Raw genomic sequence first — 25222 nt, forward strand, 5'->3', positions numbered from 1 at the left:
AGAGCGCCACGCTTTTTCCTCAGAGTGCTGAGCACAGCCTGCAGTCTCATTTAATACCATCTCCTCCCACTTGACTGCAGGCTCCAGAGCTCAAGGACTTGGTGCGTCTCGTTCATTGGGATCCTCTCTGCAGCACAACGCCTGTTACGTGGCATGTACTCAAGAAGTGCCTGCTGGACATTTGTTGAATAAAAGGAAGGATGAACATGTGGAAGAGAAGAAGGGAAGTGGATGGGAGAATGAGTGGTAAGCGAACGTATGGATGAAAGATGAATGAATGGAGGGAGGGATGAGTGAATGGAGGGAGGGATGAGTGGATGGAGGGAGGGATGAGTGGATGGAGGGAAGGATGAGTGAATGGAGGGAGGGTTGAATGGATGAATGGAGGGAGGGATGAGTGGATGGAGGGAGGGATGAGTGAATGGAGGGAGGGTTGAATGGATGAAAGAGTGGGTGGGAGGTGGATGGATGGATGGACAGGTACATGGAAGGATGAAGGATGGATGGATAAGCGGAACAATGGATGAATGGGCATCTCCATGAAAGTTTGGATAGACGAAGGAAAGAGTGGGTGGTTGGATGAAAGGTTGAAGGGATGGATGGATGGGGGAAAACTGGAGGTCACTTTTCCAAAAGGAACTTCTTTTGCAGACACTCCACTCCCAAGCTCCAATGAAACAATTTATTACCAAAGCATAGTGGTGCCAATGGTAGGAAAGGTGCCCACTGAGGGGACTGTGAGCTGGGGGGGTCTTCATCCACAACCCCAGCTGCTGGCAGGAGACAACGACTGAAAGGAGGGGACAGGCGAAAGGAGGAAGTTCCCATTATCCGCGGCCTGACTGCCGGGTTCCCTGATGCTAATCGAGACCAATGAGTAGTATCGCCTTAAGAAGAGGCAGGAGTGCACATTCAAGGGATCTTTCCAGAAGGTTATCTGAGATTCTTCAGCAGGACCTGAGTCACATTTTTTCTTCTTCTTTTTTTTCTATTTCAAACTGTGAGTTGAAAGTTCTACAAGACAATAAAAATGGTTGTTAGTGTTTTATTCACTCAAGGAGCAGCAAGTATTAAGCCCCTACTGTGAGAGGCACTTTCTAGGGACTGGGGATACCACCATGAGCAAGAGGAACAGGAAACCTTTGCTGGCCCTACAAGTTGGAGCAGAGGGAGTGGAGACATTACAAATTAAACACCCACTTCCCTCCAGACGGGGACGAGGGCTGGGCACAAAACAGGTAAGGCGATCAGGGAAGGCCCCAGGATCTGAGAGCCAGTAATGAGAAGGAGCCAGCTGCACAAAAATGAGGAGGAAAAGCATTCCAGACTATGAGAATGGCAAGTGCAAAGGGCCTGAGGTGGGATGGAGGTTGGCTCGGTCTAGAATCTGAGGGAGGTTATCCATGCTGGCCAAGGCAAGAAGCAGAGGGGAGATGATCTTCAAGCTACTCCAAGGTCATCGGGATCCTTAGCAGCATCTCCTCATTAAGTTCCCAACCACGGGACAAAACTGCCAGTGAGTAGTGGTCCCCAGAGAGGAAGCACAGCTGAAACTAGAATCATCTGAAAGGGACAGCAAGGTTTCCAGTTTTCAAATTTCCACTATACCCACTAGATGCCAGTGGCACCCTCTCCCGTTGTGACAACCAAGAATGTCTGCAGATGGTGACGAATGCCTCCTGGGGGCAATACTGCCTCTATCTGAGGACCCGAGTTAGCGAACACCGAGCTTCGATTCCAGCCAGCCCCACGACGAGACAAATGACAGCACCACGGACAGAGGGGGCCTTGGGGAAGCTTCTCAGAGCACACCCACGCGGCCTCACCAGAATTAACTGTAAAGCGAATTTAGTTTAGTTTGGACCTTCCAAAAATTCCTGTAGTCTCACACGGTGCTGATGAGAGTGTAAACGTGTACAGCACGGAGAGCAGCTAGTGACCTCTTTCAAAATAAGAGCTCCATCCACAGACACCTGAGTGAGCCCGTGCACACAGGTGTTCAAGGCCATGTTGTTTGTAAAATGAAAACCTGGGAAATCAACCAAATGCCCAGGCGCTGGTTACAAAGAGCATCCTTCCTCCCCACTGCGGAATATGGCGCTGCAGCCACAAGACAGTGGATGTTCTGAGCTCACAGGGAGGAGACGCGAGACAAACTGTGAAGTGGCAGAGCCAGGTGCGTCCAGCACAGGGCACAGAACCTGCGAGTTTGTGGGGGGGACGGGCGAGCCACCCAAAGGAAGGCAGAGACTCCAGGTGGAGGGAGAGAGGGATGGAGGGATGAAGAAAGGGACAAAGACAGAAAGAGACAGATAACATCTCGACGCTGCTTTCCAGGCCCTGAATCCAGTCATCCTAAAGCTTCCCCTTCGGAATTTTCTAGTTACAAAGACAATCAACCCTTCTTTTCCTTAAAGCCAATTTGAGTTCCTGCTACTTGTGATTCCTGGGGGCTGGAAGGTTCAAGAACCTTCTGGAAAAATCCAGCGTCTAACTGGGCAGTTGGCCCCTGGAGTAAACATCAAATGGCAGCTGGGGGCAGGGAGGGAGAGGGTTTAAGACTCACGGGCTCTTCCCACGGGAACCCACCTACAGCACCATCTGGAGGTCCAGGGGGTCGTAGGCCGACGCCCGCAGATCCCGCAGCAGGGCTTTGAGATTGTTCCTCAGCAGGGCGTAGGGCGGCTTCTCGTCGTACTTGAGGGCCATCACCACCTTCAGGTACTCCTGCAGCGTCTCTGTGGTCAAGACACCCCCACATGGGAGAGGCCTGAGAGGGGCCCCAGCCCAGAGCCTGGGGCCGTGCCCCGAGGACAACCACGGCGCCTATTTCCTCAGTGCTTCCTCTGTGCCTGGCACTGCCTTAGGCACTTAGATTTTTTTGAAACATTTTTTGGAAAACATCAGGCATATGCAACAGTGGACTAGTATCATGAACACCAGCATACCATCACCCAGTTTCAATGATCTGTTTTGTTTTTTGCTGAGGCAGATTGCCCCTGAGCTAACATCTGTGCCAATCTTCCTCTATTTTGTATGTGGGATGCCGCCACAGCATGGCTTGATGAGCCGTGTGTAGGTCCACGCCCAGGATCCGAACCCGACAACTCTGGGCCAGTGAAGCAGAGCGTGTGAACTTAACCACTATGCCACTGGGCTGGCCCTGAGAGTACACATTTCTGACTTTGCGCGCTGGGCGGTCTGTGCCAGCTGTTCTTGCACAAAAGCAGCCGCAGACGACAGTGAGAGTGGTCATGGCTGTGTGCCAAGATGACTTTATTTATGGATGCTGCAGCTTGAATTTCAGATAAGTATCCTGTGTCCCCACATGTTCTTTCGATTTTTTTCCTCCACCCATTTCAAAATGTAAAACAACACTGGTTTACAAAAACAGGCGGCTGCCCCAGGAACGTAGGTAGTTTAAAAGACAAAGGCTCTTTTTGTTCTTGTTTTTTCCCCCCTAAATAAGCACAATACCATTATCACACTTTTAACAAGTGCCAATTATAATACCAATAACAACAGTCATAACAGCCCCCCTTGGGGAATGTCTATCCACAGGCCGGGCTCTGAGCTCAAGACCACGATTAATTAGGGCTGCGGTGGAAACTGAGGCAGCACTCCTGGGCCAGCTCTGTGCAAACGGTTCTGCATTGAATTCTCGGGGCGACTCGTTGGGTGGGGGCTATTATCGGCCCCATTTTACACGTGGGGAAGCTGAGGCTCAGAGAGGCACATTTGCCCCCTGAGGGTCCCCTGGTTGGTACACGCAGGTCTGTCTGACGGCAGAACCCGAGGCTGCGACTTCCTCTCAGAGGAGAGCTGCCTCTCCCCCGCCCCAGTCCGCCCCCCTCGCCCCGCCCCACCCCCAAAGCCCCGCCCCCGCCCCAGTCCGCCCCCCACCGCCCCGCCCCATCCCCCAAAAGCCCCGCCCCACCGGCCCCGCCCTCGCCCCAGTCCGTGCCCCCACCGCCCCATCCCCCAAAGCCCCGCCCCCACCGGCCCCCCTCGCCCCAGTCCGCCCCCACCGCCCCGCCCCCGCCCCAGTCCGTGCCCCTACCACCCCACCCCATCCCCCAAAGCCCCGCCTCCATCGGCCCCAGCCCCGCCCCCCGCCCCAGTCCGCCCCCACGCCCCGCCCCCATCGGCCCCGCCCCCGCCCCAGTCCGCCCCCGCCGTCCCGCCCCATCCCCCAAAGCCCCGCCTCCACCAGCCCCAGCCCCGCCCCCACCCAGCTCCACGATCACAGAGCTGCAATAAACTAATGGAAAACCTCATTCATCACAGAGCGAGAACTCGAGGCTGGAGGGGAGAGTGACTTGAGCAGCAGAGCCGTGATTTGAACCCACGGATTTTAGGTAATTCAAAAATGAGCCCTGACAGAGCCGGAGGGAACAGACAAACTGTGTTTCTGTCTCTTTCGGCCTCCCGCATAGAGAGCGATATAGAAGTTCTACAGAAGGGATAACAGAAACAAACAAAAAACTCCAAACCAAAAAAAACACAGCCTAAATCTCCAATAATAGGGATCAGCTTTAAAAATGATGATTTAGCCAAACCATGAAGGTTGTGCAGCTGTTAAAAAAAGCTGTGGTGGATCGATGAGTAACAACACGGAACAGCCCCAACCTTACTTAGTGAAAAAAGCAAGATGTTGACCAAAACGTTATGTAGGGTGAGACTATTTTTGTTGTTTTCACAAAAACAAGAATAGTTTTGTAAAACACAGTGCTTTTATAAAACAAAACCCCGTGTGCATATATTTCTTTATCTGTGTGGGCCGTGTATGGAGAGGAAGCGCTGACAGCAGGTTGCAGAGACTACAGCTGCTCCCGTCCCTGTGTGCACGGACTTTGTTGCTTCTCCCACTGTGCGCTGGAGCCGACTCCCCCACCTGAGAGCGGGCTGGCCTTGTGACCTGTTGGATGTGGCAGAAGTGATGTTCTGGGACGCCCACACTCTGCAGCTTGCCCTTGGAAAGCCGTCCTAAGAGTGCCACATGGAGAAGCCCGGACAAGCAGAGACAAGCCATCCCAGCTGAGGCCTCCTGGACTTTCCAGTGACAAGCCAGTGCCAGTTGCCAGATGGGAGAGGACAGGAGCCACTTCAACTATCCCGCCCCAGTTGAGCCACCAGATGGCAGCATCAGCATGAATGTCCCCCAGTAAGACCAGAAGAACTGCCCGGCTGAACCAGCCTGTATTGCTCTTCCAAAGAATCGTAGGAAATAAAAAGGCTGTTGTTTTAGGTCACTAAGTTTTGAAGTGGCTTGTTATGAAGCAATAGATATAATTGGTACATACACTCACCATACTGTTAATATTAACAGAGATTACTTTGAAAGTATGATTGGGGAGGGACAGGGAGGGAACAGGAAATTTCACTTTTATGTCACACATTTCAGTTTGGTTTAAATTATTTTATAAGCAAACATTATGTTGGGATTTAAACCAAAATCCAATAAAGACAAAACAGAGGGGCCAGCCCAGCGGCATAGCGGTTAAGTTGACATGCTCTGCTTCAGCGGCCTGGGGTTCGCCAGTTCAGATCCTGGGCGCGGACCTACTCACCGCTCATCAAGCCATGCTGAGGTGGCATCCCACATACAGCAACTAGAAGGATATACAGCTATGACATACAACTATCTACTGGGGCTTTGGGGAGAAAACAGGAAAAAAGGAGGACGATTAGCAACAGATATTAGCTCAGGGCCAATCTTCCTCAAAGGAAAAAGGAGGACTAAAGTGTTTTATATTATCAGAAAATTGGAAACAATCTAAATGTTTATCAATGAAGAATTGGTGAAATAAATTATGGTATATTCATAGGATGGATTATATCATGTATCATATGATGGATTGTTGTACCCATAGTTAGACCACTGTTTTTCAAATATTTGAAAACTGAGACATAATTAGAAATACATTTTATATTATAGCCTGTTACCCACATACATATATAAATATGTACCACTAAAACTAATGTCTCATAAAGCATTTTCTTACCTCCTGCAAGGTACTCATGTTTTTTGTCTGTTCTTTTTTTTAATTTTATTTATTTATTTGTTTATTTATTTATTTATTTATTTGCGAGAAGATCAGCCCTGTGCTAACATCTGCCAATCCTCCTCTTTTTGCTGAGGAAGACCGGCCCTGGGCTAACATCTGTGCCCATTCTTCCTCCACTTTATATGGGACGCTGCCACAGCATGGCTTGACAACTGGTGCATCGGTGCGCGCCCAGGATCCGAACCGGCGAACCCCGGGCCGCCTCAGCGGCGGAGTGCATGCACTTAACCACTTGCGCCACCGGTCCAGCCCAAAGAATTTTCATGACATTTGTATCTTTTTTTTGTGAGGAAGATCAGCCCTGAGCTAACATCTGCCAAACCTCCTCTTTTTTGCTGAGGAACACTGGCCCTAGGCTAACATCTGTGCCCATCTTCCTCCACTTGATATGGGACTCCGCCACAGCATGGCCTCACAAGCGGCGCGTTGGTGCGCACCCGGGATCCGAACCGGCGAACCCTGGGCCACAAAGCGGAGCGCGTGCACTTAACCGCTTGCACCACCGGGGCAGCCCCTGTCTGTTCTTTTAAATTTTTAAAAATCCTGTTCTTGATCCATTAAATTGATTTCATGCCTGACTAATGAATCACAACTGCAGTTTTAAAATACTGATGTTATGTGTATTTTACCACAATTATAAAAAAATACCGACAAAGTTCTACAAGTACCATCCCAGAAAGTCTCGAAGATAGACTCTCCTTAAACGAAAATAAAAGCAAATTGGAGACCAATATACATAGTATGATCTGCTGGAAAAAAAAAGCCATTAGGTGAATGTGTGTGTGTGTTGTTATTATTCAGAGACACTTCTGAATTTTGGGGGAAGACTTTTTGTTTTCCTACAGTGGGCACAGATCCACATGCAATTTGGAAAACTCCAAGAAAGAAAACAAAGGGGTGTAAAGAGAGGTGTGTGAAGGATGGACCCAGCCACCTGGTCCCGCCCCGGCCCCTGCCTGTCACCCCCCCCCGTTCAGGACATACCCGAGGGACAGATCCAGTGACTGCGTTCTCCCACGAGGCCCTCCGGGTGGTCAAGGAACCTGACGGGGCAGAGACACATGCAAAAGGTCTTTGAGAGAAGGGAGAGCAACCTTTTAACACAGAATGTCTTTTTGACATACAGGAGATTCTCGTTATTCGCGGTGCTTATGTTCTACAGAGTCGCCTCGAATGCTGAATTAGTGAGTTCTGGACCGCGCTTTTAGGGGAAACACAGAATTTAGGTTCCTGTGAGCCTCCAGTCACAACACTGTCATCAACTGATCAGTACATCACCTTGTTTTATGTGTGTTTTGTTTAAAGACATCCTATTTACTATCATGTTGATTTATGCACATCGAACTCACGGCCAACAGCACTATAACTCGTGCCTGAACGAAGTTAGTCATCTAACCCACTTATTTTCTCTGTAAGGCACATCCCAGCCTTCCAGCACTTAGGAACGTTAGCCAGCACTTCAGCACTATGCTTGGGGCCATTTTAAATAGCGAAATCACCAACAAAAAGCACAAAAATGTGGAAAACAAGGCATTACATAGGCTGCATAGAGGACACGGGTTTACAGCCTGAGGGCTGAAATGGTAAGGCAGAGCATCGCCTTGTTCGATCTCAGCTGGGATCATTTCTCCACTCCGCGAGTGTCTGAGAATGACCTTGAAAGCACTGCGTGTATTGATTTTGGGATTACAAATACATTTTATTGAATGGGCAAATTCACAAATACAGAATCTGTGAATGATGAGGATCGACTATCTACCTATCTATACACAAACGTATATTTGTATATATATATATACATGTCTACACACACACACACACACACACCCCCTCTTGGATCACTCAGGAAAAATGGAAATTCGTCCATTTCCTTTGCTCCATCCTCAGAGTCCCAGCCCACTGTATCTTCTCTGGCCTGGATCACCGGCTGGCTCCCCACCGTCTACCCAGTCACCGGGTGCTGTCCCCCCTCCACAGCCCAGAAGTCCCCAAGCCCCACTCTCCTGCTCCTCGACTCTCGCTGCCCCACCCCTGCTCTGTCCACGGCTCTGCGCCCAGCTCAGGCCTCATCCTCTCCCCCTGGCGCCCAGCCTCCTCCCCAGCTTCCCATGCATCCCCCACACGGCCCAGGGAGTCTTTCTACGCCCAGAGCTGCCCCTGCCCCTGCCCCTCCTTACTCACAGCCCTCCAGGGTCTCCCCAGCCCCTCTGGCCTGCTCTCCCTGACTTCCTCCCTCCCATCTCATGCTCCAGCCACACCAAACTCCTTCTAGTCCCCCAACCACGTCAAGCATCCACCCACATCTCCCAGCCTCTGCACGTACTGCTCCCTCTGCCCTGGACGGCCTTTCCCCACCTTGACGCCCTCTCCCTTTCTGGACACGGCTCAAGGGTCTCCTGGAAGCTTCCCCCGACCCCTCCAGGCAGAGGAAATTGATCCCTCCTGAGTGCCCGCGAACCCTGTGCACAGGTCCGTGGATGCCCTACGGCAACTGTCAAGACACGTGGACAGCAAGGGTGGGTCTGACCCTCTCCCTAGCAGCCTCAGGAGGCATGTGGTGAATGACTGAGTGAGTGAGGGACAGCACGAAGGGCTGTGCCACCAGGACGTTGTAAATTGCGTGAGCGATTCTGCCACCACAGGCTGTCGCCGTCGGTGCTAGCGGGACCTCCCTGTCCAGCCGGCAGCCTTAAGAGCAGAGACCAAATCCGACTCGTGTCTGGGCTTGCCGAGCAGGGGGCCTTACACACCAGAGAGGCTTGGGAATCGAACTATTTCCCCTCTTTCTTTTATTCATTCATTCTGTCATGAGCTAGAATGTACAAAAAAATGAATAAATATTTGCTGAACGAATGGAGAAAGGCCATGCACATTAGTAAGATATCCTAGAGATGTTAGGGTTCCAGAAAACGTGCATGTGAAAACCGCCCCCTCAAGGGCCTTTTGGGTACTGCCTCAAGTCACCTGACGGAGGCTGGGCTGGGGGGGTCTAGAATGAGGGGACCATCACTGCCACCATCTCCCTGGGGAGCATCGTCATGTTCCCGGCCTTCCTTCTCTGGTCGTGGTTGGGATCCGGGGCTCTGGAATGAACTGTTACTCAATCTGAGATCATCAATATTAAAATGATTACGAGGACCTATCTTATTTACTCTGCACCAGCTTGGCGAGTGCAGAGCCTCTTAGTAAAGCATGTTACACTCATCAATTATTTCTCGTGAAGGGGAAGGTGGGAGAGATGTGAAAGGGGAGATATGACTGGTCTTAGAAGTTAGAGGAAGTAGGAGGCAGAGGATTCAACACAGGGGAGGCTCAGCAGGCAGTTTCACTGATGACAAGAGGTGACCCTGATTTACATCTGGGTCTCCAGCATGTCCCAGAGCAGGGACTGGTACAGAGATGCCCTCAGGAAACAGGTTCTGAATGAATGAATGAATGAAAGGAGAGTTCACGTATGTTCTATCCTGTCTGCCTAGAAATCTTGCCTCACCCTTGCCTGCCTGGGAAACTCCTCTGCTCTCTACAGAACGAGTCAGGCATCCTTCGGGTGAAGGCTCCCATCGGCCTGAGGCCATGTCATGTGCCTCCTCTCTGCTCCCACAATGCTGTGGGGGCTGCCTCCACCCTCAAACGCAGCGCCTGCGTCCTGCCCATGTCTCCTCCCAGCCTGGGAACACCCCAAGGCTGGGGCCGCATCTGCCTGACCTGTGTGTCCACACAGAAGCCCGGGCCTCTGAATGAAGGCTTGTGCACTCGTTCCTTAGTCATTCATTCATTCCACAACTATTTCATGAGCATCCACAAAGTGCCAAGCACTGTGTTGAGAACATCGCGGTGACAGAGAGCTGATGTGGTCCCTGCCCTCAAAGAAATGTGACTAAAGGTGGCACCGTGGAGGAGTCTGCTACCTGCCACCCAGTGTCTCTTCTGCCCTTTAATGGCCGAATCCCAAGGGTGAGCGGCCAAAGGCTGGAGATATTTCCTAGCCCCTACAGAAGCTTGCGTGGCCACATGACCAAGAGACGCATGTCATTTCTAGTTCTGCCCTTCAAAAGCAATGGGAGATGGTGGCAAAGAGCTTGCACCCACAGAAGGACGTATGCATGCTGAAGGGGGCCGAGGTGGCTCACCACCCTGGTCTCCTACCTTGGGACTGTTAGTGAGAGGGAAGTAAACATCTGCCTCATTTGAGCCCCAGTGTCTGGGGTCTCCTTGTAAGCGCAGCGCAGCCTTGCCCCTAACTAACACAACAGAAGCGTGTACAGGAGCAGCTCACAGACCCTCAGCCACACTTAACGCTTTAGCAACTGGGCTGTATGCTCCTACTACCTGTTACTAATTCTGTGACTTGTTTCCACCTGGCTTCATTTCCAAAATGGAAAACTACTGGAAAACGAGAAAATAAGTGCAAAAATAAATTCCCAGAAAACAGGGCAATGGGCTCATGTTCTGGTGGGTTCTGAGATTGGCTTCCAGTGCAGAGGTTGCCTGCAGAAGCCTGGGAGTTGAGGGCCTCTCTCTCTGTCTCTCCCTCCTTCTGCAAAGACGTTAGGGGCATATCAGTGGCAAAATGAGACATCCTCCTTGCCTCACCGCCCTTCTGGAGGCGATTCACCTGTCACCTTTGCCATGAGACCTGCCCTCGACATTAAACCTAAGAGCAGCACATACCCATGCCCTGACAGTCCCCTGTTGGATGCACACGGCTCTGACCCGACGCCCCCACCAGTCTGCCTCTGACATGCTGTGTGTTTCATTCTTTATTTCTTTACTGTCTGTCTCCTCCATTAGGATGTAAGTTCCCTGAGGGCAGGGATGCTTGTTTTAGTTATTCCTGAAGCCCCAGGGCCTAGAACAGAGCCCAGTGCTCAACAGGTATTTGTTGAGTGGAGGAAGGCTGCATCCAAGCGCCACCACTCCACCCAACAAGCCTCCCACACTTGGGAGACACCAGCTTTGAGGTGAAAGGGCCTTCTCTGGAGTCGAATGGACTGGGTGTGAGTCCAAGTGCCTCTACTTAGTAGCTGTGTGACCTGGGCTGATTACTTGAGCTCTCTGTGCCTCAGATCATAAGAGCACTTATCTCAGAGCTGTTCTGAGGATGCCACAGGGAAGCACTGGGCGCAGTGCCCAGTGCCGACAAGCGTATGATAAACACTAGCCTTGATCAGGTCATTCTGAGCAGGCCAGCGTGACAGGGCAAATCCCTTCCTTTGAGTGTGTACAGTGGGACACCTGATGCAGTGGGGGTGAAGGACGGGCTCCCTGGGGAGTGACGATTAAGCTGAAACCTGAAGGGGGATGAGATTTGGGGCACGGCACCATTTATGCCCATCAAACACACAACTGACAACAGCACGACACAGATACATCTAAACAAACAAATTTAGGAGAAACGTTCAGAGGTAGTGAACTAGCAATGTAACTAAAGTTCAGAAATACAGCACTGAGTGAGAGAAAGCAGGAAACAGAAATAAATTTAGAGTAAGTACCATTTATGCAAATTAAATACACCCATGCTATATTGTTCGACGACACAGACATATATACACAAACTTGTCTAAAAACAGTAGTCAGAAGCAGGACACTGGATGCACAGGTAATGATACAGTTAAAGTTGAAGACATTGTGGTAAGTGTAAAAAGTTGGAACAAATGAGATTTAGAGCAGAATACCATTTATGCAAGTCAAACACACAGTACCACCATCATCATGCGAGTTTAAGGATACAAATACGTTTAGGCAAATATATCAGTAGAACGTATATTAAGTATGTTTGAGTGGGTGTCCACAGTTGAGGGAAGGAAGATATGGGATAAATAAATAAATAAAATGAGAGACAGGCTCAACGTGAACCAGTGACACAGCACACTGAGAACTGAGAAGTACGCTGGACTCCATGCTGTTCACTGGAGTTTTCCCTCTTCCCACTCTGCACACTTTCCCTGGATAATCTCATCCTCTCCCAGGGCTTCCGTAGACAACTCCTGAGATACCGCTGAGATCTTCTTCTCCGTTTAGACTTCATTCCTGTACTTCAGACATGGATGGCCAACCATCTCCTGGACAGCCCCTCCTGATGACTCCTGGGCAACTCTCATCCCTCAAGTCTATACCAGATCTTGAATCCCAACCTCTGGACCTGCAGGGCTCCCCTGTGTCCAGCTGTCTACTGTCCTTGGTGCTGAAGACCAAACCCGCTCTGCACCCAGCTTGTCCTCTGTCTTTGGTGCTGAACCTCACACCCAGCAACTCCCTTCCCTCTGGTTGCACCTGCTGTCCTTGGTGCTGAACCACACACACGGTACTTCCCTTTGCTCTGGCGGCCCTCCGCTCTCCTTGGTGCTGAACCCTGTGCACAGCACTCCCCCTTGCTCCAGCCGTGTGTGTGTGTGTGTGTGTGTGTGTGTGTGTGTGTGTGTGTGTGTGTGTGTGTGTGAGATCCCGTGTCCGTCCCGCTGTCCTTGGTGCTGAATGTCTAAACCAGAACTACCAGGATCTGGTGGTGTTACACGCAGAGGTGAGGCAGGGGAAATGTGGACAACAGTGACCGGTGTTGCCAGATGCTGAGGCAGGCCCCAGGCCTGACTGCTCAGATTGCCTGCATGTCCATGAAGGAATGAATGAGTCATGGTGTTCTGCACATGGTGAGCATTTTCTACAGGCCAGGCTCTGTGCTGAGTGCTGTATACCTGACTCCCCTGAATCCTCCCACAGCCCCCTGAGGTGGGTACTACCAGGACCCCATCTCATGGAGGACACTGAGGCTTGCAGAGGTTAAGCTGCTCACCCGATACCCTGCAGTGGTGGGGTTGGAGTTTGACCCCAGGCAGGACAGCTCCAGAGCCCATGCTCTTGTCTGTTAGAATGGACAGTAGAGCACACACCCAAGAACCGTTCCCGGTTGGGTTCTGAGCTTCTGCCCTGCCTGCAGGGGTGCTGGGCCAGTGCTGGCCTCCGCTGACCCCAGACTCACTTCTGTTTCAGCTTCATGATCTCCTCGGTGTTGGGAAGGCAGTTTGTCCATGGCAGGATCCCATAGAGCCACTTCAGCAAACAGTAGCCCAGGGTCTGGAGGTCGCTGCGGCGGGAGGGCCCTGGGGAAGGAGGGGAAGAGGCGGTGGCTCAGTCTGGATTCTCCATTCACTGATGGGTCTACTCCCTTCCTTTCTCTCTCGCTGACTCAACCACGCACTCACACACTCAACCATCCAAACATATGGGCTCTCATTTGTTCATTCACTTTCCATTCACCTATTCTCACTCTCATGAGTTTCTCAGTTACTCTCACTTTCTTAGCCATTCCTTCATCCTTGCTTTCACTAGCTCACTCCATCATCTACTTGTCTTTCTTTCATGCACTCAATTCATCCAATGAATCCTCAGAGCCCTGTACACCAAGCCCCATCCCATATTCTTTTTTTTTTTTTGGGGAGGAGATCAGCCCTGTGCTAACATCTGCCAATCCTCCTCTTTTTTTGCTGAGGAAGACTGGCCCTGGGCTAACATCCGTACCCATCTTTCTCCACTTTATATGGGACGCTGCTACAGCATGGCTTGCCAAGCAGTGTGTTGGTGCGTGCCCGGGATCTGAACCAGCGAACCTCAGGCCGCTGCAGCGGAGCGCTCGCACTTAACCACTTGCACCAGCAGGTTGGCCCCCCATCCCATATTCTTAAATCCCAGACGAGTTTGGTTGGGTCCCAGCCCTTGACAGTCTAGTGGGGAGATGGTTATCGTGTGGGATTACCTGAGCTACGGAGGAGATACAACAGGGCATGGCGAAGCCCAGAAGGAGGGGCATTGAACCCAGCCTCAGTAGGGGAAGGCAAAGGAGATCATGGGGTTTTATTTTTCTTACAGTTCCTAAATAACAAGATTTAGACAACAATTCATGTAAGCATTTATCAAACACTGAAAGTTGACTGTACCAGATCTTCTGCCACCTGATGCTGGAGGCACAGGCTCCATCCCTTCCCTGGGGAGCTCAGGCTGGTGGGAGGATGTGAGCAGGCACATGGATGGCCATGAAATCAAGGGATTTGGGAAAGAGGGGCTGAGACTTCCTCAAGGAATCTTCTCCTCCAAGTGCTCTCTTCTCACTCTGCACATTTTCCTTGGAAAAGCTCATTCCTCTCCCAGGGCTTCAGCTGACAACTTCTGAGCTAGTGCTAACATCTGAGTCTCTGTCCAGACTTCATTTCTGTGCTCCAGACATGTATAGCCAATTGCCTCCTCAACAGCCTCTCCTGGGTGACTCCTGGACAACTCTCATGTTCCAAGTCTACACCAGACCCTGAGCCTGAACCTCTGGACCTGTCCTTGGTGCTGAACCACTGCCCCACCTCCCTAAGGCATTGGGACGCTATCCATGGTTCTGAATCCCCATTATGGCTCCCTTAGCACGACTCCTGTGTCTGGCCACCTCCTGTCTGTGCCCTTGTAGGAGACAGCACATCGCCATGGTCCTGAACCCCTTCTCTGGCCTCTTACCACATCCCTTGTGCAGGTCCATGCTAATGAACTCGAGGTCCCCCTCATGTGGGCTCCTGCTGTCTTCGACATAGGCCACGTGTTTGCCGCCTGGGGAATAGCGGAAGGTGAAGCCGTAGCCTGCCAGGGTCACCTGTGTGGACATGGGGAGAAGCCGTACAGTTTGGAGGTTAGGGGCTCGGACTCTGGGGTCAGAGATTTCAATCGTGGGTGCAATTTGAAACAATGAAATGCCAAACAGTACAGAAGGGCGTGAAGTGCAAAGAACCCAAACCGACCATCCCTATCACTCTCCAGCCCTCTAAACCCACTGGCCAGAAGTAACCAATAATAACAGTTTCTTATGTGTTGTTTCAACTAGTTTTCTTTAAATAACCACTAAACACATGTGGACGGGGAGGTGGCTCTAGTTTTCCAGAGGGATCACACTATACCTCCTCACCCAGCTTTTTTGCACTTTAATAGTGGTTCAGGACATTCACTCTGGAGACAGACAGACCAGGTTCAGATGCCAGCTTGGCTCTATAGTGACTGTACAACCTTGGGCAAGTTATGAAACTTCTCCACGCTTTGATGTCTCCATTTGAAAATGAAGACAATAACAGTCCCCACCTTGCAGGGTTGCTAAGAGGCTAAACTGAGTTTAAAGCAAAAAGTAAAGTGTGTGTCTGCCAGACACATAAAGTTAGCCACATCTGCGTTTTAATGGCTGCATCTAGCGGACAACTGCTGGTTTTGTCCATGCGAGACCTACATCCTCTTCTTCTCGTCAGTGTGTGATGATTAATTTTATGCGTCAACCTGAGTGGGCCACAGGGTGCTCAGACATTTGGCTAAACATTATTCTGGGTGTGTCTGTGAGGGTGTTTCTGGATGAAGTTAACATTTAAATTGGTAGACTAAGTAAAGCAGATTGCCCTCCCTAGTGTGGGTGGGCCTCACCCAATCAGTTGAAGACCTGAATAGAACAAAAAGGCTGAGTGAGAGGAATGCCTCCTGCCTGACTGCTTGAGCTAGAACATTGGTCTTTTCCTGCCTTTGGACTTGAACTGAAACACTGGCTCTTCTTGGGTCTCAAGCCTGCCAGCTTTCATACTGGAACTTACACAGTTGACTCTCCTGGTTTTCAGGCCTTTGGACTCTGACTAGAACTAGACTATCAGCTCTCCTGGATCTCCAGCTTGTCATTGCAGATCTTGGGACTCTCAGCCTCCATGACGTGTGAACCAATTCCTTATAATAAATCTCTTTATACACACACACACACACACACACGCACACACACACACAGGCACACGCACATGTGTGTGCACACACACACATTCTATTGATTCTGTTTCTCTGGAGAGCTCTGACTAATACAGTTCCAGGATTTTTCTCTGGGATCACCCCTCTCCAGCTCTCAGTTCATGTGACTGAGGTGGGGCTCACCTGATCTATTTCCACTGGCGTTGCTAAGCTGAGGGGATTTAAGCCTGATTTGTTGGTGGTGATTTTGTCACCATGAGGGAAGAGAGTCTGCCTGATAATGGGTAAAAACAAGAAGAGGGCCGGCCCCGTGGCTTAGCGGTTAAGTGTGTGCGCTCTGCTACTGACGGCCCAGGTTCGGATCCCAGGTGCGCACCGACGCACTGCTTCTCTGGCCATGCTGAGGCCGCGTCCCACATACAGCAACTAGAAGGATGTGCAGCTATGACATACAACTATCTACTGGGGCTTTGGGGGGAAAAAAGGAGGAGGATTGGCAATAGATGTTAGCTCAGAGCCCGTCTTCCTCAGCAAAAAGAGGAGGATTAGCACGGATGTTAGCTCAGGGCTGATCTTCCTCACAAAAAAAAAACAAAAAAAACAAGAAGAGCTCAGGGCTGGAAGAGCCAGCTTCCCAATGACAGGTCTTGAGTTCCTAGATTCAGCCAGGCCTGAAGCCAGTCAAGTCCTGGATTTTTCCATTCCATGGACCAATAAATTGCACCCTCCCTTTCTTAACTTTTTTGTTTTTTGCTTAAGCCATGTTAAATTAGGTTTCTGTCATTTGCAACTGAAACAGTAATTAGAATTTACCTTATGATCCTATTTAATTAGTACCCTACTGGGAGTATATATTTAAGGTTTTCCCATTTTATTATTACAATCAGTGTTGTCAGGAACATTTTGTACATATCTTTGAATAGGCCTATGAATATATGGATAGGATATATTCCTAAAAGAGGGACTGGTGGATCAAAAAACATATGCATTTAAAATTTTGACTGCCATATCCAAGCTACTTTCCAAAAAGGTTGCCCAATTCACACTTCCAACAGTATATAAAGAATTCCTCTTTTCCTTACATCCTTATCAGCAATAGATATTATCATTCTTTTTAATTTTGTCCACCTAAAGGTTGAAAAATAGTATGTTTTAATTTTCATTTCTATTATTATTAGGGAGGTTGAGCATCTTTTCATATATTTAACTAATCTGTGGATTTCTTTTTCTATGAACTGCTTTTCCTATCCTTTGTCCATTTTGCTACTAAGTTGCTTATCTCTTCTTATTTATTCAAAGGAGCTCTTTATATATGAAGGATAGCAATTCTTTGTCTGCAATAAGCATTGTGAAATAAACGGAGGTTTTGTCACAGTTGAGATCCTCAGTTCAGAGAGCCCCCAGGGTAGGGAGGACCTGGTCATTACCTGGCTCAGGTCCTCTGGATTTATGAAGATATTCTCAGCTGTCACATTTCCATGAACGTACTCATTCTCATGGAGGAACTCCAGGGCATCCAGCTGGGGGAAGAAAGAAAGCATCGCAATGAGTAGAATGACTAAGACAAAGAGGCTCTGATGCAAAGCCCGGTGAAGGGACCCCCATTGTTAGGGCTGAGTGTGTTGCTTGTGACTAGGGGTTGGGTTAAGCCTTACTAATTCTGAGCCAAGCATTAGGAAGTCCCACCTGACAGCACACTAAGCTTGTCTTCTAATTAGGCTTTTAAAAAATTCAGCATTAAAGCTAATATTTGGTTTCCAACTATCTCTTGTATCTATTTCTTAGCTGATTCCAAACTCGGCGGGGGGAAGAAGCTGGCTACTGATTGTCCCCGCTGCAAGAAAAAAGAAACCCAACACCCACGCACATCCAAGAATTCTTCTCATTTCTCCTAGAGAGCAGAATTAAATTTAGTTAACCAATTTATATTTTTATCTCTAGCTCTTACTTTTCCACTGAGCTCCAGACTCATATACTGAACTGCCTAGGTGTCAGTTACATCCTGATTACATCCCCAAGCCCTCCGTGACCCCAAGGCTTAACTGTCCACCAAGTTCTGCTTGTTCTACAAACTCTCCATCCCCACAGTCCACCCCCTACTCTGACTTCATCTGCTTCATCCCCTCTCACGTCGACCTCACCTGGCCTCCCTCTCACCACCCCCGAGTCTGTCCCCATACGGTCCATAGCGTCTTTCTGCACCCAGAGCTGACCCTGCCCCTCCCCTGCTCCCAATCCTCCCATGGCTCCCCAGTGCCCTCAGGGCAGAGTCCCAGCTCCTCAGCTTGGTGTTCAAGGCCCTGCATGATCTGGTCACCGCTCACCTCTCCACACCAACCTTATCTCCTTCCCCTTCCCCTCCACATATGCTTTATGCTTAGACACCCTAAGCATAAAGACCTTTGGCACTCACCTAATATGTCACCCTTTGCCACTTTCATCCCTCTAGCAATTTATAATTTTTATTTATTTATTTTTTCCCCCAAAGCCCCAGCAGATAGCTGCACGTCATAGCTGCACAGCCCTCCAGTTGCTGTATGTGGGACACGGCCCCAGCATGGCCGGAGAAGCGGTGCGTCGGTGAGCGCCCGGGATTCGAACCCGGGCCGCCAGCAGTGGAGTGTGCGCATTCAACCACTAAGCCACGGGGCCAGCCCCCTCTAGCAATTTAAATTGGGTCCTCTTATTCTCCATCACAGCCGGGGGACATTTCTACTCAGCGCACTTTTCAAATCTGTGCAATTGTTTAATTTAACATTACCCTCTCTCACCTGACATAAAAACCAAGTCTGGGCTGCTCCCCACTCTAGTCCCAGCCCCTGGGACAGTGTCTGACACTCAGAAGGGACCTGATAAATATTTAATGAAACGATGGATGAAGGAGTGGATGACTGAACAAATGCCTTATGGTCTCTCTCCCATACAAGCCTTTGCCCAAGCTGTATCCTTGGCCTGGAATATTCTCCCCACTCCCACTCCACCCAGCACCTTGCTATTTCTGACTCTTGGCTTAGAAACAACCTCCACCAGTAAGCCCAAGTGAACCCCTCAGTCTGAGGCTGGAGCCCCAACTCCCATGGCCTCCTGAACAGCCCTCATGGTAATGCTTGTCACTCTGGTTCTAATGGCTAGTGTTCCTCTATGTCAGTCGTGTGGTAGCCCCCAGTGCCCAGCAAAGGGAGGCCCAGGCAGAATGTATCAATGAACAACAGACTCATAAGCTAGGACCCAGTGTGCCACCCTCTGGACGGGAGCCAGCAACTCCCAGGAACATACCAGCCGGCAGGCCATCTGGAACACAGACCTCACTGACATCACGTGCTTGGGGTTGTCATCCAGGGCCGACTGGAGGCTCCTCCCCAGGATGGGGAACACCAAGAACCTGCAAGACATGAGTATCCCAGGAGGTGGGAGAGATGACCAGGGGAGGGGGCGGAACACAGGCCACCAAGGATGGACTGTGGCTGGGTGCCTACGAGGTCCCGGTCTCAGGTGAGATTAAGGGTTCTGACCGGTGGGGGATCAGCCTGGCTCAAAGTTGGGGAAAGGAAGGAAGCAACTAAGTGGTCAGTGGCTCCAGGGTCCCAACCATGCCTGGGCACATGACAGGGAGAGAAAGAAAAGGGCCAGCGAGGTGTGTGGCAAGTGAGGTGACTCACCTGTACCTGTCCTGGTGAACCCCAAAACCGACACAGGTGGGGACGGCCAGCTGGGGGATGGAGTGCAGGCTCTTCCACTTGTTCACTGTGGGAGGCAGGGGCCTGAGAGGTCAGAGCCCACCTGGTTCCGGTGATACCAGCTCAAGACACGGTTGACGTGAGGGAAGCCATATTGTAGAAAAGAAACCCCATTGTAACTTGGAACGACCTCTGACTAACTAACCCAGCTGGCTATGCACCCTCCAGGAGATCTAACTGCTCTGTGGACTTTCCAACCCCTGCTTGTGCATGTACCTCTCAGCTGTGATAAGAAGATGACTTTGTTCTTTTGAGTTTCTTAGGAATGTGATGACCCCTGAACAGAGAGTCTATGCTGACAGCCATCATCAGCGAAAACTGAAAGATCTGGTGTGGCGCTCCCAGTCTGTAACACCCGAGGGTCAACATTCCTCACCCCCTCCCCTATAACCCATCGGCATATATAACTGCTGTAAGATTTTGTGCCCCCTTAAGATGGTTCTCTGAGACATCAGTCAGCCATCTTCCCCCTTGCTAGCAAGCTGTAATAAATTGCCCTTTCTTTTCCACCATCTTGCCTCTTGACGATTGGCTTTTGTCTCGCGGCGAGCAAATCACACCCTTTGTGCGGTAACACCAGCCCACAATGGACAACAGCCCATTCTCAGACCAGAAGCAGAGTGCACCCAAGCCCAGGCCATCTCCATGGGTGGGTGACAGTGAGGTGGGTGGTGACAGCGTGGGCATGGTCGACCCCTGAATGTCTGTAATCTATGACTGCAGGTGACGGAGTGTGAACATGGGCGAAAGCACAGACAAATCTGCAGTGAGTGGAAGGGATAAGAATGGCAGAATAACTTCTGAATTCACATGTAGAGCTAATAAGATAAGGAAATGTCTACACCAGCCACAGTGTCACTAGATGCCTGTCCATCTTCCAGAACCTCAGCTGGGTGGCACAGATCCGGCGGTGTGCTGATAAAAGTTTAACAACTGGCTGTCCAGGGAAAAATAGCCCTGATTTGTAGTGTTTGCCAATTTCCATGGTGTAAATACTTCCCATCATGGCCAATTTCAAGCTACAGATATGAGATCATGGAATGTGGAGTTGGGAAGAGATGCGGCAGCATGCCAGTATATAGTTATTTTCACCAAACAAACACAATGAATGCAAACAACCTCAAGAGTATAGAGAATAGGGGGCCGGCCCTGTGGCATAGCAGTTAAGTGCCTGTGCTCTGCTGCTGGTGGCTTGGGTTCGAATCCCTGGCGCGCACCAACGCACCGCTTGTCAGGCCATGCTGTGGCGGCGTCCCATATAAAGTGGAGGAAGATCGATTGGCATGGATGTTAGCTCAGGGCCAGTCTTCCTCAGCAAAACGAGGAGGATTGGCATGGATGTTAGCTCAGGGCTGATCTTCCTCACAAAAAAAAAAAAAAGAGTATAGACAATAGAAAATATAGACAAATAATTGGAAGTGATGAATTTTGAGTATTTATTACCCTTGTTCTTAATTTGATTGTAAGTTGATGTAATTAATGTTTTATAATGGCTATGTTTGACAACAGGCTTACAGTATTTCTGAATATTTAATGCTCGGCTCTGAAGAGCAGGTACGAGCTGGTCTCAGCCCATGTGGCCTGCCCTCTGAGGCTTGAGGCCCAAGGGGTGACAGGAGCAAATCTGGGCCTTTATTTTAATCCCTACCCTTCCCTCTCCTTCACGGAGAAGTTAGTTGTTTTGACTAAGCTGGTACCCCTTACCCACATCCCGGTGGAATACCTTGCAAAGACTTGGCGGCCCGCTGGAAGAAGTTCTGCTCATTGAACAAGCGCCCATCCTTGGCATCCTAGTAGGGGACAAGAAGGGGAGAAGGCTGTCACACTGGAATCTCGTAGACAAGGGTTCCCATGTCATCACTGGCCATGTATTACCCCAGAGTGATGCCAGCAACAACCCAGGTTCCCCATCAAGTCCCGCACATCAGAACCAAATTCCCTAGGGTGCTGCATGCAAACACATATCAGAGACTTCAAGTTATCTCCCACTGCCCAGATTCCTTTTCTTTCTTTTATGATAGGATCCACAAGTTTTCCCTAGACATGTGCCCTTCAGCTAAAAACTACATTTCCCAGCCTCCCTTGCAGTGAGGAATGACCACATGACCAACTTCTGGCCAATGAGGATGCAAGCAGAAGAGATATGGGCAACTTCCAAGTTATACCCTTAAAGGGCTGGGGCAGCCTCTCCCCTTCCTCTTCTTCTGTTCTAGCTGGCTGGAATGTAGATGAGACAGGAGGAGCTGGAGCAGCTATCTCAGCTCACGATATGAAGTTGGGTTGAGGATGTTGGAGCAACAAGGGAGAAGGAAAGTGGGCGCCTTGTTTATAGAACCATCATATCAGCCCTGGACCACCACCCCAGACTTTTAAGAGAAAGAGCAATAAAACAGTACTTTTGCTTAAGCCATTATTAATAACGGGTCATTTTTTTTCTAGCAGTCAAACCAAATATTTTAATTAAACACAACACAATCCAGTACAGCTGGGTTCTTTTTTTTTTTTTTTTTTTTTGGTGAGGAAGGTTGGCTCTGGGCTAACGTGTGCCCATCTTCCTCTATTTTATATGTGGGACGCCTGCCATGGCATGGCTTGGTGAGCGGTGCGTAGGTGCACGCCTGAGATCCGAACCTGCAAACCCCAGGCCGCCAAAGTGGAGCACGTGAACTTAACCACTATGCCACTGGGCCGGCCCCCACAGCTGGGTTCTTAAGAGCACAGGGTCAAAAAGAGCTAGGTTCGAATCCCAGCTGTGCCATTCAGTCACTCTTTCTACGAAGGAACTTGCATGTGGGGTGCCCCTGGGCAAGTGACCGAGTCCCCATTTCCTCATCTGTTAAACAGGGGACACAGTAACCAGCCCACAGGCTTGCCCGTGAAACTCTTAGCCCAGGGGCGGGCATAGACCAGGCTCTCAACAAGCTGGCGCTGTCACTCATCGGTGAGCCTGGCTCCGGAACCCTGGCTTGGAACGACTCACAAAGCTGGCTCCATCTCAGGCCGAGGGAGGGCACCAGCCGGGCTGTCCCGCTTTTCTGGGGGCTGAGAAAATCTGACTAAATGAAAGGAAAGACATAAAAGTCACCTGTAATTCCAGCACTCAGGGATGATGAGGAAGCTACCGACCAGGACGATGCCCTGTTATGAGGCACTTCCTCTGTGAAGGATGCGACTTGCCGCCTGGTTGCTCTCGCTTTCACGGTTTATTTTTTCCTTTCGGCCCCCTTGAGCACATGTTTCCTGTATGCTAAGGTCATGTGTGATTTCACTGACTCCTCCCATCTGACTGGTTCTCTGCTGGACCCCAACAGCCAGCACAGTCGTATACAGTAGGCCCTTAATAAACACCAGCTATGAGGCTGGAGGTAGTGGGTAAGTGGGCCACGTGATGTGGGTACTATTGGCTCCATCTCACAGATGAGGAAACAGCTCTCAGAGGAGAGGCGCTTGCCCAGATCGCATAGCTAGAAAGCACCAGAGGGGCTGGCCCCGTGGCATAGCGGTTAAGTGTGCGTGCTCCGCTGCTGGCGGCCCGGGTTCAGATCCTGGGCGCGCACTGACGCACCTCTTGTCTGGCCATGCTGTGGTGGCGTCCCACATAAAGTGGAGGAAGATGGGCACGGATGCTAGCTTAGGGCCAGTCTTCCTCAGCAAAAAGAGGAGGATTGGCATGGATGTTAGCTCAGGGCTGATCTTCCTCACACACACACAAAAAAGATCAGAGGCGGGGCCCCGGGGTGGACCTGCCTGCAGCTTCTGAGGGGCCCCACATGACAAAGAACCTGAGGCCCAGAGGAAGACGTGCCCCACCCCAGGTCCCACCGCTCCTTGCAGGCCAAGGCCATGCTCTCCTGCCTACCCCCGCCCACAGAGGGGCTTGGAGGTCCAGGGAGCATCTGCCAAAGCCCCAGGCCCCCCCCTCAGCGCTGTCCCCCGGGGCCACTCACTAGTTTCAGCGAGAATCTTTGTTTCTGGGGACTGGACTCGCAGGCGAAGGTGGAGGCGGGCTCGGCTGTGAAGGGACAAACGAGCGAGGTCATCATCGCGGGGAAGGAGAGTCATCGTCCTCAGACTCCCCGGTAACGAGCAGCAGTTCTGCTTCCCTGGCTCCCACGGGGTCAGCGCACTCTTGGCTTTCAAGACCCGCTCCTTCCCATTTTCCAACTGGTTCTTTCTTCTCTTTCTCTTTCTCCCTCTGTTAACGTCCAGCTCTGCAAAAAGGGTTCTTAACCCAGCAGGCCCGAGGCTGCTCTTCTTGGAAAGGTCTGCTCGCAGGGCTGGCCCTTGGCTAGCATCTGTGAACCCGCATTTTGGGAGGGTGCAGCACTCTCTAACCAATAAGAGGGGCTCCCTGTGCCCAAACTGTTATGCTGAATACCTGCTTTCCTTCGGGGAGTCTAGAACGTTGGTACATGCCAAGCAGAGCATGCTCACGTGATCAGCCCCCAATATAAAACCCTGGGTCCTGAGGCTCTAACAAGCGTCCCTGGTAGACAACATTTCACACGTGTCGTCACACCTCGCTGTGCATCCTGGGTGACTCCACGGGGAGAGGATTCTGGAAGCGTGCGCTGGTCTCCCTGGACTCACCCTATGCACCTTATCCCTCTGCTGACTGCTCTGTGTCCTTTCACTGTGATGAATCTTGGCGTGAGAACGACTCCATGCCGAGGCCCGTGGGTCCTCCTAGCCCATCACTGAGCCTCGGGGCGGTCCTGGGGACCCCTGAGGCACCAGCTGCATGCATTTATCTACAAACATGGGTAAGTACCATGTGGTGGATGCAGATCCCCTTCGAGGAGGGACTAGGTGCCCCAGCCCCGCCCTGCCCCGCCCGGGGGTGCCGTCACAGGCAGCCTTCAGCCCCTCAGGGATCCCCTCAGCTGCACATCCAGGGACCACCCATAGCCAATGGCCGATGGAGAGGGAAATAAAGGCTGGCTGTGATGGCCCAACATGGAACCATGCTGAAGGACCACTTCTGCTCCAGAGCCCCCACGGGGCCAGCTGAGGTTACCACGGGGCTGCAGCGAGGCTCTATTTCTCCCTCTGCCCCCCCCCCCACCGCTTCCTTCCTCTTCCTCCACGGGTACTGACAGCTGGGGCTCTTCCTCATAAACACGCTGCACGCATGTCCCATGCTACTTAATTACAAACCCTGCAACATTCCGGCCCTCTGCTAAACGTGCGCTTTACACACACGGTTTCCTTTAACGCTCGCCACGGCCCTAGGAAGCAGATCTACCCTTATGTTATTATTACTGCTGTTGCCATGGTTGTTGTGTTAGCTCCATTTGACAAAGGAGATGAGAGATCTGAAGCTTAGGGAGGCCAAGTGACAGGGGAGGCTTCGTGCCAGGCCAACCTGGGTTCAAGCCCAGCCCCTCCATCAAATTTCTGTGTGACTTTGTGCAAGGTGCTAAAGCTCTCTGGGCCTCCATCGCCACGTCTGTAAAAGAGGAGTAATGAAGCCCACCCCAAGAGTGGATGCAAGGATTCAGACGGGCTAGGAGGGATAATAAGAGTGCCAGCTGAGGGGGGATCATAGCAGATCAGTGAACCCACTCACAGTCCCAGAGCCCAGCACCCCGCCAGGCATACCGGGAGCCCTCAGTGTGCGGAGCTTTTCAAACACCATAACTAGCACGAGGGCCCACAGCCCATAAGGCGCAGAGC

General features: G+C 50.9%; 1 protein-coding gene across 6 annotated transcripts in view; it reads right to left on the bottom strand.

Annotated features, from left to right (window-relative positions):
• Positions 1-668: 668 nt before the first annotated feature.
• Positions 669-25222, bottom strand: part of VRK3 (VRK serine/threonine kinase 3) — a 38329-nt gene continuing 13775 nt past the window's right edge. For 5 of the 6 annotated variants that reach the window (XM_058529925.1, XM_058529926.1, XM_058529927.1 and 2 more), the window contains 10 exons: positions 23494-23558; positions 21270-21336; positions 19469-19553; positions 19086-19191; positions 17237-17329; positions 14562-14694; positions 13045-13165; positions 7053-7111; positions 2590-2738; positions 669-1014 (listed from right to left, as the gene is read on the bottom strand). In XM_058529925.1, coding sequence (XP_058385908.1) covers positions 2590-2738; positions 7053-7111; positions 13045-13165; positions 14562-14694; positions 17237-17329; positions 19086-19191; positions 19469-19553; positions 21270-21336; positions 23494-23558 — 878 coding nt within the window. In that variant the 3' untranslated portion in view covers positions 669-1014. Of the gene's footprint in view, positions 1015-2566; positions 2739-7052; positions 7112-13044; positions 13166-14561; positions 14695-17236; positions 17330-19085; positions 19192-19468; positions 19554-21269; positions 21337-23493; positions 23559-25222 lie in introns of all 6 variants that reach the window. The other variant, XM_058529931.1, reaches the window with a different exon arrangement.

Source organism: Diceros bicornis, chromosome 34 (genome assembly GCF_020826845.1).
Source record: "Diceros bicornis minor isolate mBicDic1 chromosome 34, mDicBic1.mat.cur, whole genome shotgun sequence".
NCBI classification, from domain to species: domain Eukaryota; kingdom Metazoa; phylum Chordata; class Mammalia; order Perissodactyla; family Rhinocerotidae; genus Diceros; species Diceros bicornis.